Source organism: Pseudoliparis swirei, chromosome 8, assembly GCF_029220125.1.
Source record: "Pseudoliparis swirei isolate HS2019 ecotype Mariana Trench chromosome 8, NWPU_hadal_v1, whole genome shotgun sequence".
NCBI lineage: Eukaryota > Metazoa > Chordata > Actinopteri > Perciformes > Liparidae > Pseudoliparis > Pseudoliparis swirei.
In genome coordinates this window covers 8,495,894-8,513,633 of record NC_079395.1, presented here as the reverse complement: position 1 = coordinate 8,513,633, position 17,740 = coordinate 8,495,894, and the positions used below count along the sequence as shown (strand labels likewise).

Here is a 17,740-nt window from a genome sequence, read left to right as displayed (position 1 = left end):
TTGTAGAATGCTGCATTGGCTAAATCTGCGCTGGTCATTTGGCTCCAAACTGAATTCATTTCAGCATGACGGCTAAAACCCACAACCTTCTTTACAAGATTCTTATTTCCCCCCAAAGCGAAACCTGCAATCATTTAATTAAAGCGTAACGTAGTACGTTTCATACTTCTCCTGGACAGGGCGGCTAGCGTGGGAAAAGAGCACGACGTTTGGAGCCTAAAGCGTGCAGACTAGATGGCGTTAGTGCGCTGAGCTGAAAGTTACATGACTAAATATGAGGAGCTGCTGCATCTGAAAGTGGACGAAACAAAACCAAACAATCTGACATTTGCATAAGCATTCTTTTGGGCAAATGTATTAAAGACGCCTACGCAGACGCCCTTAAACAGCCGTTTGCATGTTGGCCATTGGTCCACTGCACCACCAGATGTGACCAATCAGTGACGAGAACAGAAGAAAAAGGGCAGTTTCACCAAATGCTATACTATTACTTTCGTCATTTTACAAAATACTATCGCATGACTTCTGTCATGCCATTTTTTCAACATCCTATGCAATTACTGACATTTTCTCTACAATGACATCCTATATATTTTATAATTCTTGATGTCCTATACCCTTATATAATTACATTTTAACAAACTTGCACTCTGACATCTGGAAAACTTTACATACCTAAATCTTTTAAAGACAAGTTCTGACTTAAGACTTTTCTCGACATACTATATGACAGTGTACAATGACTTTTCAATAAGTATATTCCCCATATTATACTATGACTTGTTTTAACATACTTTAATAGCACTTATTAGGAAATACTATGTCTTTTCAACATATTGCTTTTTTTAATGGCACTTTAATTACAGACTTCTATGAAATATTTTTACAAAGTATACAAAAACACTTAAAAACGTACTCGATAGATAAGGTATCAAACCTTTTATTATACACACACACACACATATCCGTATCCAGTTAAAACAAAAAAGATTCTTGAAATCAGTTTCTTGAGTCTCGACGACATTCTGCATCAACAAGAAAGCTAAAACAAGTTTTTCCACTGCAGAAATAAAGTATGCCGTGTTGGCATACATGTTCCTTCTTTATTGAACGCAGAATTAATGTTTTGGTCTAGAAGCATGTTGGTAAACTCCCAAACATGACGACCTTAATTTTGAATTCATTTAACTTAAATCTAAAAACTATCCACATCTTTTTGTCTGTTCTTTCAGCTTCCCCAACGGAATGCTTTTCAAGGAGAGGCACAATCTGGATATGCGTGGCTTTGATACAGTGCTTTGTGACCAGAATCTGTTCTTTTACAGTTACATTAATGTCCAGTTATTCATGTTAGACGATGGTTCTAAAAAGGAATATTTACCAGAAAAAAATAGTTAAATTCCTGGTTAACCATAGCCTTCTATATTTATTGTTACAACAATCTTAACTCTAAAACACAAATGTATGATCTATAAGACCAACATGTAAAAAAAAAATTAAAAAAAACAGAGGCATATGTCTAGAAATATGTATTTGGGTCCCTTTGCATGTATTCCATTAACTGAGAAAAACAAAAAGCATGTCACAGCTTGCAGATTCACATACGGCTGGACAACAACTCAATATCCTCCTTTTAGACGGGTATTGGAATCATATTGCGATGATTCCAAGCAAATTGTAATTTAGTAACCAGTTTTTTTAACACATGTCGTGCAAGTAATGCACAACAATGGAACACAGATCAATGCATCAATTAGATTTGGTGATTTTTCAAACATTTACAATGTTGATATTTATTTATTTTCATGGTCAAGTGTTGGCTCGTGAAGATGGAGCGCTTTTTAGAATACATGGAAGTTAATTACCAGAGTTGTATCCAAATGAACAGCATGACCTTTGGACTCGATGGCCCACTTCTGTTGAGCTCCACACTGCAATACTTAAAGAAACTGCTGCTTTGCAATTAGCGAAGTGCCTTTTTACTGTAAACAGCGACGATCCTCACGCACATCTCACCGAGATAGGGAGCTCACTGTCGAGAGTTTATTGTAGAAATGCATCCAAGTCTTTTTGCAGGAGCAATACATTACTTGATAGTGGCATTGAAATACACTTTATAAAGCGTACTCTCAGGTCTGTGTGGATATATAGACATCTTTGAATATCCGTGGAAACACAGACAGGTTGGTCTTTGGTTCCACTCTAAAGTGCTAACGTTTCTGTGGTGCCGCAGTCTTAAGTCTTTTGGTCGCTGGGAAGGAGTTCAGAGGATCAGGGGCGCCAGTGTTCACCCTCTTCCACCTCAGAGAAGTAATGCGTCACAATCGGCCGAGTCTGCTCTCGTAATCCACACTGTTGTCGACAGAATTGCCCAACTCGTCTCTACCGTTGCCAGCTGAGGAGCAATGACGTGACGAACGCGGCCAGAGCCCAGCGGGCGTGTTGCCGGCCGCCTCCGTGCCGTCCCGCGCAGCCGTTGCGACGCAGCAGAGGCCGGTCGAGGTCGGCCGCTCTGCTGCGCTCGGTCGCCTGGCTGCTGGCCGAGCACTGCATCAGGGGCATCTGGTAGGAGGTGGCCCGCTCCTCCGGCCGGTCGGGGCTGGAGCCGTCGCTGGGACGCTGGCCGTTGTAGAGCAGGTAGCGGCCGTGGGCATCCTGCTCCATGCGGAACAGCTCGTACTCCGTGTGGGGCAGCCGGATGCCCAGTGCCACGCAGCCGGCCGTTAAGGTGACGTCCTGCTGCACCCCGACGTGCCAGGAGCCCTGCACCCCACATTCGTTACCGTTGAAGACGTTGAGGAGGGAGGTGGTGGTGAAGTCCATGGGAGTCACTCGCATGTGGTTCACTAGGGGAGGAGAGACACAAGGAGAGACGTTAACCCCTTCTGGAAGAGTTGGACAGGGTGCTTTTCATTACGCTTCTCCTCGCTTCACGTCCCAGCTCCCCCAAGCGAGGATATGATGCAGAGACGCGAGGAAGAGCTGAAGATAAAACATCTTTCATGTCAGAGTTGCTGCATTAATAAGTCATGCCACTGGATTACACATTTGATGGATATGCCAAGCAATTTTCCTTGCTCTAAGCTCCTCCAAAAAGTCTCCTCCTCCATCCTCACGGTGCATTTAAGATATTTGGAAGAGCCTCCAAAATGGTGGAGAGGGGACAATTTTCGGTCACAGGAGGAGAAAGGACACGAGGAAGCATCATGAAAAGCTCCCCAAGAGTAACACCAGCAATCCTGAACCTCTGGTTGGTGATGAGCCCCAGAGAGGTGATGTAGGTCACAGGTGCAAAGGAGTCATTAAAACTCTGCTCTTATTCTTGTTATTGTGGTTATCATTTCTATTAGTTAGAATAACTCACTAAGATAACTGCAGAGCTATTTTGAATGATGTCACCATTTTCTAGGATACATAATGGTTAGAAACAAAATATTTGACTAAAATAGGGTAAAACAGCTCAGTCTACGTTTTGAAAATCTGCCCACCAGCACCGTTATAATAATTACATCGAATACATTCAGTCTGAAAAAAAGGCCTGTTGTTGTAATGTTTTGCTCGTGGAGTTTCAGCCGGCTGCCTTGTGTCTCGTCTCATGGTGAACACAAGACTCCAGGAAGTCACTGCACACAAACCGCAATCCCAGACTTCTCATTAATCTCTCAGCAAGAAACATATACAAATATTTCCCAAAATGTTGAACCATTCCTTTAACTTATCACACTGTTGCAAAGAGTCAAACCCAAATAGGTGCATCAACATTTAAAAAGAGTAGAAACATAGTTCAGGACTTAAGGGGTCCTGCATTATGTGTTTTTACCGTGTAGATGAGTCTTTAATTACTTTGTTTTTTACTTCTATTCATATTTTAGTTTTATACCTCTTGGTATTTTTTTTAATGTTATTTGTCTCTCCCATTTCTGAGCTTTATTGAAAGAAGAATGAGGGAAGATTCGTTTTTTTTTTTTCTTGAAATCTCTTCTCTGCAAAGCCTTGTTGGTATTTAACACCAACCAGTTACCTTTGAAGACGAACTCCGTCCCGCCCATGACGCGGGTGGAGTGAAGCCCTCTGCTGTAGCGTCCGCGGGCGTAGATGGTGAAGGTGGGGTGCTTACAGACGGGGTCCGAGTAGTGGAAGTATTGTCCCTCCCACGTGTGGTTATTGTCGTGGAAGATGAAGTGGCGGGTGAGGAAGAGCACCTCGGGGCGGACCTCGCAGCGCTGGCTCACCCACTGACCGTACAGGCCCACGGTCAGGTCGGCCCGCGGCGACAGGATGGGGGGGTGGAACTCGTCCGAGCGGAAGATGATACGACATGTGACGCAGCCGTGGTCGTGGTTCTGAAAAACAAGGGAAAGAACAGGTGAGCCCAGCCTATACATACACAACTTCAAACACACAGGAGTTCACGTTGCAATAAAGATCCTTAATTAACAAGGAAAACAATTGCTCTTAAGCAGCCGGTTAGACAAGAGGACTTTATCCGTTTAATACACCAGGGATATTCAGTTAGCCAACATGGCTTTACAAATACAGCAAAGAGAACGTTTACAATGCAAAAAGTACAGGCGAGTGACAAGAGATTCATAATGTAACCCTTGACAACCACTCAGCGAGTCCCAGTGGTTCTCGAAGGCTCCGATAGCCAAAGCATGTCAGAGTTTCTATTTAGGCCCAAAGCCAGAGACAAGCAGCAAGATGTTTTGACCTTTTCGAACAGGTGTAATCTGGTCATATTCCCTAGCGTTCATCCAGTGGCGGGCCGTGGGCCTGGGGCCTGGGCCTTCAGTGAGGTCCTACATAGTCCCACCCGAATTAATCCACCTCTTATTACTATCATTATGATGCCATGGCTCTAGACCAGGGCTGCTCAATACGTCGATCGCGGCGTAGTATTGGTAGATCGCATGACATTAAAAAAAATTGGCCCGCCCCCGTCATTTTCTCTATAGCACGTCTTTGTTTATTTATTAAACTAAACAGCCGTCTGATGTTGATCGTATCTACACAACAGCATGTCATTTCTCTCGGCTCTCCGTCTCGCGCGCTGCAGAATGCGCGCATCATGACGGAGAAAAAGAAGAAAAAGTCACTTGCACTAGTTTGTTCACTAAACAGGGCATTGTCGCACCACAAGCAGATTTCAAGTATATGCTCGACCAAATCGACATCTTCTCCTCCTTCCGCCATTGTGGGTTGAACAAACAGCTTTGTAGTCCGCGAATTAATTCCTTTATCAAATTCAGTTTCCTAGTTCTGAGGTTTTGCATCTACCTGCCCATAGGACCCGCCTCTCAATATTGGTAATCCAATCAAAAGACGTGCAGCACTACGCCTGCTAGCTGGCTCCTGTGCCGGTTCCGGGGCCTTCTCGAAGGCCTAGAGGAGCCAACTCTAAAGCTGATTGGTTGACACAACATCGTCATTCCCATTCACTTGAAGCTACCAGCGCCCGCAATGTTGATTCTGAAGGCCTAAGGGCAGATGTTAGCCCCCTGGCAACACACGATGGCTGAATATGATTGGATAAAAGATCTAACATAAAGACCAGCCCTCCAAATCTCAACCTGGCGCTGGCAGCAGCGCAACCAAGAGGAACGCTATGAAATTAAGAGAATAGCTCTTACTCTGGGGAATAATTGAATACATATTTGTGGGAAAATATATTTAGAAAAAAATATATATTCTGATGATGTTTAGGCCAGCAGAGAAGGCCTTGCTGGCCCTGACGGCCCGCCACTGCGTTCATCGAGTGGCGTTCTGAACCAGTTGGAATTTTCAAAGAGTTTTTTATGAAAGCCCTGCGAAGAGAACATTGCAGTAATCCAGACCCCTGGAAATAAAGGCTCGAGTTAGCTTTTCTAGGTCTTGCTTGGCCAAGAATAACTACTATTGGATGTATATCTGTGTGAGAAACATGTTACATTTACCAGGTTGTTGCATTTAAAAATTAAAATGTCACAAGAAAATTACTGCAAGCAGGAGATTTATAAATATTGGCACATGCCAGTGATATTAAGAGTTTCCAGTTATTATCATGAAATCTACATAAAAAAACGTCTGGCGTCAGTTAAGAGGCGAAGGAGGAAAAACTATGTTTCAGTCTGCTTCTCTTGAGCGATGGAAGTCAGACGAGGTTCCAGCATTTCTCAGGCTGATTGCATCATGTTTCTGTACTCGACAGAAGTCTGGTTGAACTACAGCCACGGAGACAGAAAGTCACACAGCGAACAGCGAGATGAACTTTCATGCTACTTAGGAAACAGCGGGGTTATAGAGAGTCTATAAAATACCCTCAATCATATTAATTCAGATCGTATCTCGTCTCGTGAAGCCTGGGAGCAGCATGTGATCATAGTGGCCACAGCTGCGGGCCTCCGGCTGCAGAAAAGACTTGAGGGCCTCAAGGATTCAGAGCTGGAAGCCTTCGTCGTAGTGTAGCGCACCAAATCTCTTCCAACGACTAAACTCCAGGGAGGCGGTGGAGTTTTTGTTATTTGAGGGTGGTCCGAATGCAAGACCTGACCCCATCACTCTTTCCCCAGACAACACACGCATCCGCATGAGCTTCATGGGAAGTAAAACAAGAAATAACTGAGAATGTGGAATCCTACAGATGAGATGATCCCAGTGAGGCTCCATGAGCGCCTCAGAGTGACAGGTTAATGGGACTACTGGAGGGGGGGCTCTGAATCCAGAACTCTGTGTATGAGAGTGTTGTGCATTTTTTTCCCAACTAGTAGTTGTATGTACGAGTAAGACATACATATATCGTATGCATGTTGCAGGAAGAAAAGATAAATAAATACAGTATGCAGGAAGTTTATTTTAACACATACCTATGCATGTAGAATAACAAGAGCAGACAGCTGCAGGTGTGGACAACATGTTCCAGATCTTGAGCTCATAAAACACAGACTGCCTGTCTGAGCTGAAAACAGAAATGGCTCCAACTACCAATATGTTTTCAATCTATTTTTCTGAACTCATCTTCCTCCATCCCCAGTGGAAATAACACCATCGAGTGTGGAAGTCAGTTTAGAGCTGCTAAGGCAAGTCTAACCAGTTGTTGTACAATTATGAGCAGGTTGAAAATACAAGTTGTCCTGCTGTTGTGACACCATTCTGGTCTCAAACATTCAAAAATAATGATTAGAACCCATTTCATAGTTCTACTGGATGGTTCTTCAACTGAGAACCAGTCAAACCAAACAGACCAACAGGAAACTGAACGAGTTACTGCACTCAACAAATAGTTAAAGGGGGAAATTAGAATTTGGCACCATGAATTGAGAAGTGGAACCACAGAATATTTGTGCGTTTTCATATATATATATTTTTTTACTTTAACAATTATTTAAATAGTGAGATTAGTTTTTCTGTCAAACAGACCATTTATTTTACTTTTCAGCTCAGATCAAATTAAGTTGAAGCTGAGTCCTTAAGTCCAATTCAAAAAGAAAGTGATGTTAAAACAAAAATTCTTAATTTCATTAGTGAAAGCAGACAAGCTGCTCTCCGAAAACTTAATTTTCAAAATACATATTTGTAGATACCAAAGCACACAATGTCCACATTATTGGCTCTTCACATTGAAAGCAAAGCATTTTAAACTCTTCCTGGAATTGAAGAAAAAAAGATGAGGAAATGAGGACGGATATTACTTCATACAAATGACATTTATTCATTTCAGTTTTACGGCTATATTTGGCAGCCACTGGTCTGAAATGATGTCCAAAGGAGGTTCAATCCAAGCCACAGTAGATCAAAGAGAGTAAGAACGGAATTACAGTTTGTTTGGCAGACATCTTTTATTTGGGCATTTTAGGGAGGACTGCCATAGTTCATGGGAAGCTGATGTCCAGAGGCAAACAGTTCACGAGGAATAAAAACAAAATCACTTCTTGGTTATATCATAGACACCACACCAGTGGTGGGACCAATAAGTACATTTACTCAAGTGGTGCTTGAGCTTTACTCGAGCGCTTCCATTTTATGCAACTTTATATATTTCTACTCCCCTATAGTTTCATGACAGCTTACTTTTCAGATTTTTCAGCCCCTTCCTTTTTCTTTTTGAACAGCTGGAAAAGGCATCACTGACTCTTTAGAGAAACGTGGTTCTCACAGGACGACAAACGTCTGGCGATCCTAAAGAACATGATACGTTGCTGCTGATTAAACTACCCGCAACTATGCATCATAATGACAGGATAACATCTACAGCAGTACAATACGCATTAGCACGCACACTTTAATTGTAGTGAAGTTTTACAGTGTGATATTTAGTACTTTGTTGTTATGTTAGGATCCTCAGATCTAGACCAGCATCTCTCCTGTAAGAAGTAATAAGAGTCTTATCTGGCTTTATTGCTCAAGTTTTATATATATTTCAAAGGCTTGTAGTCTCAAAACAAAGTAGCAAAAGACAACAAAGCATAAACCAAACTCACTAAAGCGTAACAAATGACTCTGCATGAGGGATACATGTGAAAACACGACAACCACAGAGACGCCTAACCAGAAACAATATAAAACGCAGATTCCTTCCTAAGAAGCATCATTATCTCGTGGTCGTCACGCCTCAATGACGCAACAGTGAAGCAGGCGGCAGAAAATGAAGACCGAACATAAAATTAAAACAAAAGGTCTGCTGCTTTGCTCTTGCATCACTTCTAAAGACCCACCCAATAACCACAAATAAACATGCTGCCACCAGAAAACTCTCTGGACGGGCCCCAGCTCCGGGTACGCCGCTTAAGATTAGAGGATTGGATAGTCACCATTACAATTTAAAAAAATCCCTGAAAAGAAACAATTACAACCTCAAGAGATGGTCAGATTTAGTGCTTTGTGTAGGAAGGAGTGAGGTTCTTTCTACCAATGTTTTACCCCAAAAGTATAGAATTTGAAACATAATTTACTGTATGTGCATAACTGGTGACCAATGGGACCCAAATGTGACCAATGATGGTCACATTATGTGAAAAAAAAGCTTAGAATTTAGGTTTGACAAATTTAAAGAGTCAGTTCACTCAAAAGGGATCTAGCCAAGCAGATAGTTTTGAGTTTGTACCGAGTTTTGGGTTTAGGTGCAGAATTTTGGAGAAGACTGCTTTTTTTGCCTCCATACTTATACAAAGCAGGTGAATAGAATTTCATTTTAGTTGCCCGTATCCTATACAAAAAGATTTAAAGCAGCATTATTACTTTTTTTGGCCACCTATGGAGAGTGCAGCAAGCTGTGAACATAATGACATATCAACCCCTTAGACATTTGATAATAGACTCTTGTTAGCAAATAACTGGCTATTTACACATTCATGCAACACTGATGATGGATAAGTACCTCATACATCCCCATTAAAACAAAAACAAAGTATCCCTTTAAGCCAGTGGTTCTCAAACTTTTTCTGTCACGCCCCACTTAGTAGGAAGAAAGATATTCACACCCCACCGCCCCAACAAAATTGTAACAATAGTCAATGCTGAATTATTATTGAAATAACAACTTTGTGTGACTCCTCCATCTGTGCTTTTTCAAATAGTATAATTACTTTGCAATTACTTTGAATTAAACCAGATTGCTCTATCAGACGGAAAAAAACAGTTTTATCTGGGCAAAAACTAACTAATATATGGCAAAAAAATAGCTTTTTGTGGCTGCAACTAACAGGTTTTGCATCTTTAAGATAATAAAGTACAACTTGTGAAAAACTAAAGTTTAAATATTTGTCAAAGTGTTTCTGAGTTTTACACTGCATATCTATTCAAGACAATAATGTGCAACCTTTGCTAAACAAAACGGGTGCGGAGATGTGCGAGTCATCAAGTTTTATCATTATTATTAAACGCTGCAGTGAGCTTCCCACTACACCTCATTTTAAAAACAGGGTTGCAGGCTTGATCGGGCCACTCTCAATTAATGCTCAATGTTGAGCTCTTGTTTTGAAGGGCAACAGCAGGAAAGCCGAACTCACAGAGTAGAATGTGGCAAGTCGCCAAGAACCTCGGTCGTCACACATGCCCATCGTAACCCGTTAACGTCTTAACAAAACATTTACACGAAAGTACATGCACATTTCACTCTTTATATATTAATGACTTCGTTTTATATCCGTGTACTTTGTAATATGTGAAGTTTTCAATCAAGGTCTTGAAATAAAGGAATCTGCATTTCCCCTCGCGCCCCACCTGTAATGCCTTTGCGCCCCACTAGAGGGGCGAGCCCCAACATTTGAGAACCGCTGCTTTAAGCCAATACTGGAGTTATGTTTGACTCTTAACTGAAACACGTGAATCACACCTGACCTTCCTTCTATTCAGAAAAGATGGGGCGAAATAGAGCACATGCAACACTTTGATTTGGGCCTCCGACATGCATCAAATCCGACCTGGTATGTGCGCACTGGAATAATTCATATGGCCGCATGATCCCAAATTCTAGGAATACCACATGTTGATCACTCCCAGAGATAAACCAGGTTTCACAGAGCAGAGAGGCTTACGGAGAGCAGCTCTGGTCATTGTAGAACCACAGGGGAGCTCGTCCGATCCCAGATCCTCCCTCCACCCTCTGTTTACCTTGTGTTCAGCAACACCAAGCCCCACCGGCCCGTTCAAATGGATATTTATTTAGACAGTGATTTCATTGCAATTTCTGTCGAGGGTGACAGTGAAAACATCACTCGAGGGCTTCACCCAGCGGAGAAACTGCTGTTCAGCAGTGTAAATAGAGAAGTTACATCCCATAAGCACAGCGGAGGAAAGAAAGAGCTCTTTCTTGATGCCAGCAAGTCTCTATGTACACAGTTTCTGGTTTTAACTCGTGCAAATGTTTCGTGCATCGGGGCAGGAATGTTGCATATACACTGACCCTGAATCAGATTTAGAATACAAATGTACGAGTGAGTCTTAGATGGAGCTTTGCCACCACATACAGGTGGAGTTCACAGACGCACAACAATTCAGATTGCCTCACACGTTTGAATATTACAAGAACTTCAGACGTTCAGCCTTCTACACTTGTGTCCACTGCTCCGATACCTTGTAAACAAACGTAAAGACTTAGTTTCTAATGTTATTTTACCCTGGTCTCCTCACAGCGCTGCTGAGGCTACGCCATAAGAGAGCGCTTCAGGTCAGTTCATGCCGTTACTCGTGCGTGTGGACTTAGCGCTGTGGCGGGTCGACTCGGTGGGAGTCGAGTGCAGCAGAGGAGACAGAAAACAAAACTCTGCTGCAGGTAAACAGGGATGACGCCTGCAGTGCACAGAGGCATGGACTCTTCAGACCTTTCCTCGGGCCACGCTGCGAGCACGTCGATACAATTTTAAGAAGAAAGTCAAAATGATGTTGCAAAAAAATATACACTGGTGTGTTTCAGAATTCAGTTTTTTCTTCTTGTTTCTCACCCAACGGCCCATTACAGTGATGTTGTGATCCCTTGGAAGGAGAATCTACTGAATTATAGCAGCTACATTTCCCCTCCCCCTTCCTTTACACCACCTACAGGTGATCATAGGGACGTACCTTGGCGTTCTGCAGGGCGCTCTGGTAGCTGGACGGCTTGTAGTACAGCCTCTGGGACGGCTCGGTGTGGATGTCCCCGAGAAACAGCTCCTCCACCAGGTGATCCAGGTTGTGATGCAGGTACTGCTTCTCCACCCTCAGCAGCTGCAGCTCATGCATCGCAAAGTTCAGCTCCCTCGAACAGTCGTAGCCGGCCTCCTCGCTCCACAGCTCGTAGACCACGCCGGGCTCCCAGGGGCCCTTCACGGCCCCTTTGCAGCTGCGGTTGAACCTCTGGCTGAGCTCCTCGGCCACGGTGTCCGTGTGACAAACCATCTGGACGCGGTGGAGGTGGTACTCGGCCTCCGTGCCGCCGCGGATGATCCAGGAGGCCTGGCGTAAGCGCAGGCGGCCCCGGATCACCAGGGTGTAGGTGGGTCTGGTGCAGTGGTTGTCCTCGTAGTAGAACTGGTGAGCCTGGAACGTGTTGTTGGAGTAGAAGCTGTAGGAGCGCGTCAGGAACTCCGGACCCGGTCTCACCTCACAGCTGCAGCAGGAAATAGAGGTTTTAGATCAACATGTTCTCAGACACATTTATTTGAAAACAAATAGCAAAATATCTCAAGTTGGTCCAGAGCTGTGTGCTGCCAGCCCTTTAAATACATTCAATTCAAATTAATTCATTGTTTTAATGCAACTTCAACCGGGTCAGGGCAGATCAGGTGCAGACTTGCCAGGAGCGTTCTGCTACAGAAACATTTATTGAAGTTTTTTGGTTTTCATACTTCACCAAAGCAAACCTGAACTGCTTGTTATTTTATTATATACACCTCAAAATATGCAAAAACACATGTTTGTTCTTTAAATATCCGAGAGATTATTTGTTATTTAGGCACTTCCCATTACCTAAGCTATGTCAGGCTCCATATTATGTTTGTTTGCCTTTGTTAATACATGGTTGCATTGGATTTTGCAATTTAAATCTTCCTGGCTGCCGATAAAAAAAAAAGGAGGTGCACACAGTCCTAGTTCTTACCTGGTGGACACCCAGTGACCCGCTACACTGGGAGGCATCTGCACAGAGATCCGGGCTCCATTGTGAAGGTGCTTCAACATGTGTTGGCACTGGGACTCTTTGAGCGATCGGCCGAAGGTTTTCTCCAGAGAGAGGCGGCTGGACCGGCCATCCGAGTAGTGGAGAGAGGAACCACCTTCAGCCCAGCCTGCGGAAACAATAAGCACACCAAAGGGTTTAGCTTGAGTGAGATTTAAACATTTAATCTGCTCTTCATAAAAGAGAAAAAAACAAACAAAAAGGGTTTCAACCATAAGATCTTCATAGAATTACACAACTCATCAAGCCACTTAGAGCAGGTGGGCTTTTTCAAGAGGGCGGCGTAGAGAGACGGGGTTTCGGAGGGTGAATAATACATGTGTAATCACACAATACGAGAAAAATAAGTCTTTTGATTATTAAAGCGTTGCAATGTCTTCCTGAAATGTTATTAATTTGAAATTGGGAGGATAATAGTTTCTGTATGTTTGAGTATCAGCTCAGTGTTATGAATTATACTGTACTCCTGAATAGATACAGTGATGCTGAATAAGCTATTCAGCTGTTTTAACCTCAGACATGTGCTTCATTGAGGTTGAAATGTTGAATAAACCATGAGAGAATGAGTTTAGTTTGGCAGATCTTTTGCCCTTTTAAATCTTTACCACCTAATAAACGAAGCACAACTGCTTTTAAATGAACAATAAAGTAACTTCCAATTACTTCAAATAGAGAAAGAAGTTGTCTGTGTAGTTTGAGGTTTGTCTCTCATGTTTTCACTCCGCTTATTCGATCAGTCAAGCCTCTTTGAAGTTTTTGGAAGTTTTTATGTAGTCATTTTAACTCATGTCATCACCCGGGGATTACAGGGCTTCATCAGTGCCACACCTGGTATGAGAGGAGTCTTCACAGGTAAATATGAGCTGAACATGTGATGAAGAAGGCAAAGCTTAGATGTCCAGGTTGAAGAACTGATACATGTCTTTGTGCTGCCACAGCTGACTTGAAACAAACTCTAAAATTAAAGCGACAAAGAAGTTACAAAAAGGACAAGAGCAGCATTGAAGATTAAGATTAAGATTAAGATCCCCCGCCCCCTTCCCCCGTCTGCGTACCTTCAATGCGCCACTTGAAAGAACAATATGCTCAACAATATGGTGAGTTTAAGGGGATATAATATCGGAAATGAAAGCATTTTCAAAGCCTTTGGCCAAAGAAAAGCCTTGAAGCCGACATTCCTGTGAGGATTTATCCAATACTCTTAAATGACCAAAATCTACCTTGAAATATGAAGATTTAGCTTTAAATGCTTTTTATCTGGACAATATAATTTAACGCCTTGGAATGCTACTGCAGTCCCCTCAGTGCTTTTAATTTGAGACCAATAACACCGAGGGAGGAACAAAAGAAAGAAGAACGAAGCTCCATCCAGTTTGTTTACACCCGGCTCCTATGTGCGTAAATCACCACATCACAGCTCAGTGGAAACACTACACAGGGGGAGACTTGATCCCAGACTCAGCTGGTGGCATTAGTAACGCTGCTGGCTGGAGCCGTGTTAAAAAGAAAAGGCTTCAGTTTTCCATGTGTGCGTTATGTGTGTGAGGCCTTTTTTTTTTGCACCTGCAGTCGGTTCTGGACTGGAGGAAAAAAAACCTAAGTGGCTGCCAACAGTTGCTTTTACAATGATGAGGGTAGAAAGTACCAGCATGCGTGTGTTTATTAATGCACTTTTAACCTCCACGCCTCAGATTTAATAGCAGGTGAATATTCTCACACACCGAAGTTTTCTTGCAGTGAAATATGTTGATTAATGAATAGTAAATGGACATTAAGTAAAATATACCAGTTTACACGTAATGTTTAGAAAGGAAAGTCAATTTGCTAAACTAACAAGAACTTGGATAACAAAACAAAAAAAGTTTAAACTATGAGCAGCAGTGACAGATCTGATCCAGACCTATTTTAACTTGTGGCTTTTTCAGAATACCATAATAATGAAACACCAGCTTCATCTAGAGAAATATTTAATCCCAGGAACTCAGAATAAAAAAAAGATAGCTGAGGAAATGATCAAAAAGACGTGCATTGTTTTTGTAGGATTACTTTTGAAGGGGGAAGTGTCTCCCCACATTTAATGAGTGTTGAAGGTGGGAGTTTCTTCCAAAAGCTTCCTTTAAAAGAAAACCCTTTCCACATTAAGGCAATAATCAGGCTCGACCCTCTCCAGTCCCTCACTGCTGCTGCTGCTGCTTTCCCAGACTGCTGCTCTGTCAAAATCAAAGCGCCCACCAAATTCCCAGAGTCCAAAACCACAGAGAACATTTCCAGTTGGCCTGATCCCACCAGTGAGGTAACCGCACTGGGACCCCTGACAGTCAGAGAGCCTCCACATCGTTTATGGGCAGGGAACAATCCAGAAGCAGAGACCAGACAAAGAAGGGCCGTTCTTTTGAGTTATTAAAAAGGGGGGTGGGGGGGGGTTAAAATATGAATTATTGTAGCGGCTTGAGTATTTTTTTAATACTTTGCTGGATTTATAATTTAAGAATTTTACATTCAGCTTGAAGTAAAGTCATCAAATATAGTTTTTGTAGGCATCTGCAGACTTACCAGCGGCTCAGTTAAACTGTTTAGGATCGGTGGAGCTTTGAGGTTAAAGGTCAACACCGGCTAATACTCACCGTGCCACAAAGACATGAGGTTGATGAGATAAAACCTGGCTAGAAAGAGCCTCACAGGTTACTGTCGCCTTGCTAGAAGTCCTGTGTGGCTATAGCATATGTAGCAGGCTGATGCTAACTGTACACACTGACATGGCAATCCATGTTAATAGTTGAGATATATTTCAGCCTGGGGACCAAAGGGGTCCGACCGACCACCGCGAGAACCTCCAAGATGCTCTGAGACTTCTTCCTCAGTCCCAGACTGATTCCCCACCGATGAAGAGACATCGGGTTGTTTTAGCTTCATGCCGCTTTACGCTACCGACAGCAGCAACCCATGAAACACTTTATACATTGTTGCAGCCGCAGTCCAAAACAGAAGAGTTATATTTAGGGTATACAGTTTGGGTATAATTGTATTTATATTTTGCTCGGAGATGCATTGTGAATAAGTACCGGTGTTATTGGGATGCAACATGTTGTACATTAGCAGGAATGTAGCACAACATGGAAGGGAAAGCCATGCTGATTATTTAAATGTGCAATAAAATATTTTGTCTCTAAACATGAATGAATAGTTGCAACTTCAATATTGACGAAAGTATAGTTATAATCATTTGGATCTTATATACATTATATAACCTTTTTTTATCTTGCAAACGGTAATCCTTTTAAAATCCATGAATGCATTACTTGTCTTTTATTAGCTATATGCATGCAAAGCACACTATATATATATATATGTATACATAGTAAGCATGCAAATAAACTAAATTAATGTTTTATATAGGCTGCATTTGATGTATTTTCACACTTGTTTCTCTGAATATACAGGTTGTTATATGTTCCTCTATTGTGAATTACAAAAATAAGTTTAATATTTTGGTATTTCAATAAAGAAAAGCTGACCTGCCATTTTCTGACTGACTCCCGATTATCTCTTAAAATATATACAAAATAAATATTTTGTACGATTATTGTTGTTACCGTTTGCCATTTTGTCCACTTCATGAGCTGCTGTTTCAGGACAAGCAATGACTTGAGTAAATAGTTGAGCAATCATTCTCTTACATTTTGAAAAGTGATGAATATTCACAAATGTATTAAAAATGTAAAAGACCCCGCAGGCCCAGCAGAAGTTTTATTAATATCCAAAGGTGAGGTACAAGCTGCTGCTGCTCCAATGATCCTGCCTGAGTCTTTTATGACCTTTAAATCCCCCCCCCAGTAAATTTACAGCCCTCACTGATCCAGCCTGACAGTGCATTTCCATTGCCACTAAGTAAGGCTGTCCTTAATTGAACGTTAGATTTCACTCAAACACACTTAAGAATAAGTGGAAACCAAAATATCGTTTCATCTCCACCCAGTCATTTGAAGTCGCAGCCAAATGTTGTCTTCCGCTGTCACTGCAGCAGATGGATTGAGTCAACTGAAGTCCCAGAATCCTCTGCTGCTCAGACGGGGTTTCATCAGGAATGGAGGTTTTAAGTGGCTCTTAACTCCCCAAGTGCTTTCATCTGCCCAGCAGCCCCGGGGAAGTTTTTTATTGCCTTTTAGCCTTCAAACATGTCCATCACTGTGGCATAAGGGATAACTTATCCAGAAAATATTATTACTATTAGAGCTGTTGGACACAAACACACAACTATGATGGTACACAGGTGTGCTGAGGTGAGGACTGACAGGTTCCACAGAGGAAGACAACATGGAAAAATGTACTGCAATTAAAACAAGATAGAATTTAGATAATCTCACCGGCCACTGTGGTTTATGGAACAGAGCTTCTGGGCTGTTTACGCATTTTGTTTACCAAGCACACGTAGATTCAAACACATTTCACTCGCACCTCTAAACTTGTAATTCAGGTTAAAAAAGTGTCTTACCCAGAAAAGCAACGAGAAGCAGCGCAGAGGAGAGACCCATGCTGCACTTTGGAGAGTTGAAACACACTTCAATGGCCACACTGGGAGTTCAGGTTATCCTTTACGCAGCAGCGTCCTTGTGTATTCCGACGCGCATTATGAATCCAACGCGTGGAGCAAACACTCCTTGGAGATCCGACCATCATAAGCAACACGCGCCCTGGTTCGCTACGTGCAATCAAAGCCCCGCTGCACCTGAGGCTCAAAACAAAGACTCTGACCTAGAAAAGAAAGGAAAGTCCAAGCTTCACTCTCTTGACCCTGTGGATGAGCTCAGCGCTCTGGTTCACTGGTGAAATGAAGCAGCTCGGTGGCTTTTACGCGCGTTCTCCGTCCGTCTTGGAGGAGTGTTTGTGCGCGTGTTTGTAGACTGGACTCCACCCCCCCCCCCCCACGCCCCCACACCGCCCCAGCAATTTTAGGGGCGGAGCATGTCTCGAGAGTTTCTCCCGTTACACTCACACTAAAGACAAAAGTCTTCCATGTGTTCAAGGTGATGGTCAACTCTTGAATCAGGAGATGTTTTGAGTCTTTAAAAATATCTATAAAGATATTTCAAAATTATTCTTATTTTACTAATA

General features: G+C 42.5%; 1 protein-coding gene across 1 annotated transcript; it reads right to left on the bottom strand.

The window, feature by feature from the left end:
• Positions 1-924: 924 nt before the first annotated feature.
• LOC130197787 (protein APCDD1-like) lies at positions 925-17,466 on the bottom strand. Its single transcript, XM_056420673.1, has 5 exons — positions 17,121-17,466; positions 12,551-12,737; positions 11,536-12,061; positions 4,022-4,343; positions 925-2,846 (listed from the first exon to the last, which is right to left on the bottom strand). The coding sequence occupies exons 1-5, from the start codon at positions 17,158-17,160 to the stop codon at positions 2,383-2,385; spliced, it is 1,539 nt and encodes a 512-aa protein (XP_056276648.1). The 5' UTR covers positions 17,161-17,466; the 3' UTR covers positions 925-2,382.
• Between the last annotated feature and the right edge of the window lie 274 nt (positions 17,467-17,740).

Excerpts from the sequence above, each read along its gene's own strand:
- LOC130197787 (XM_056420673.1), bottom strand. The coding sequence starts at position 17,160 with ATGGGTCTCTCCTCTGCGCTGCTTCTCGTTGCTTTTCTGG. Across the intron at positions 12,062-12,550 it reads GGTCACTGGGTGTCCACCAG|CTGTGAGGTGAGACCGGGTC; the intron begins GTAAGAACTAGG and ends TTCCTGCTGCAG. Across the intron at positions 4,344-11,535 it reads GCGCCCTGCAGAACGCCAAG|AACCACGACCACGGCTGCGT; the intron begins GTACGTCCCTAT and ends CTTGTTTTTCAG.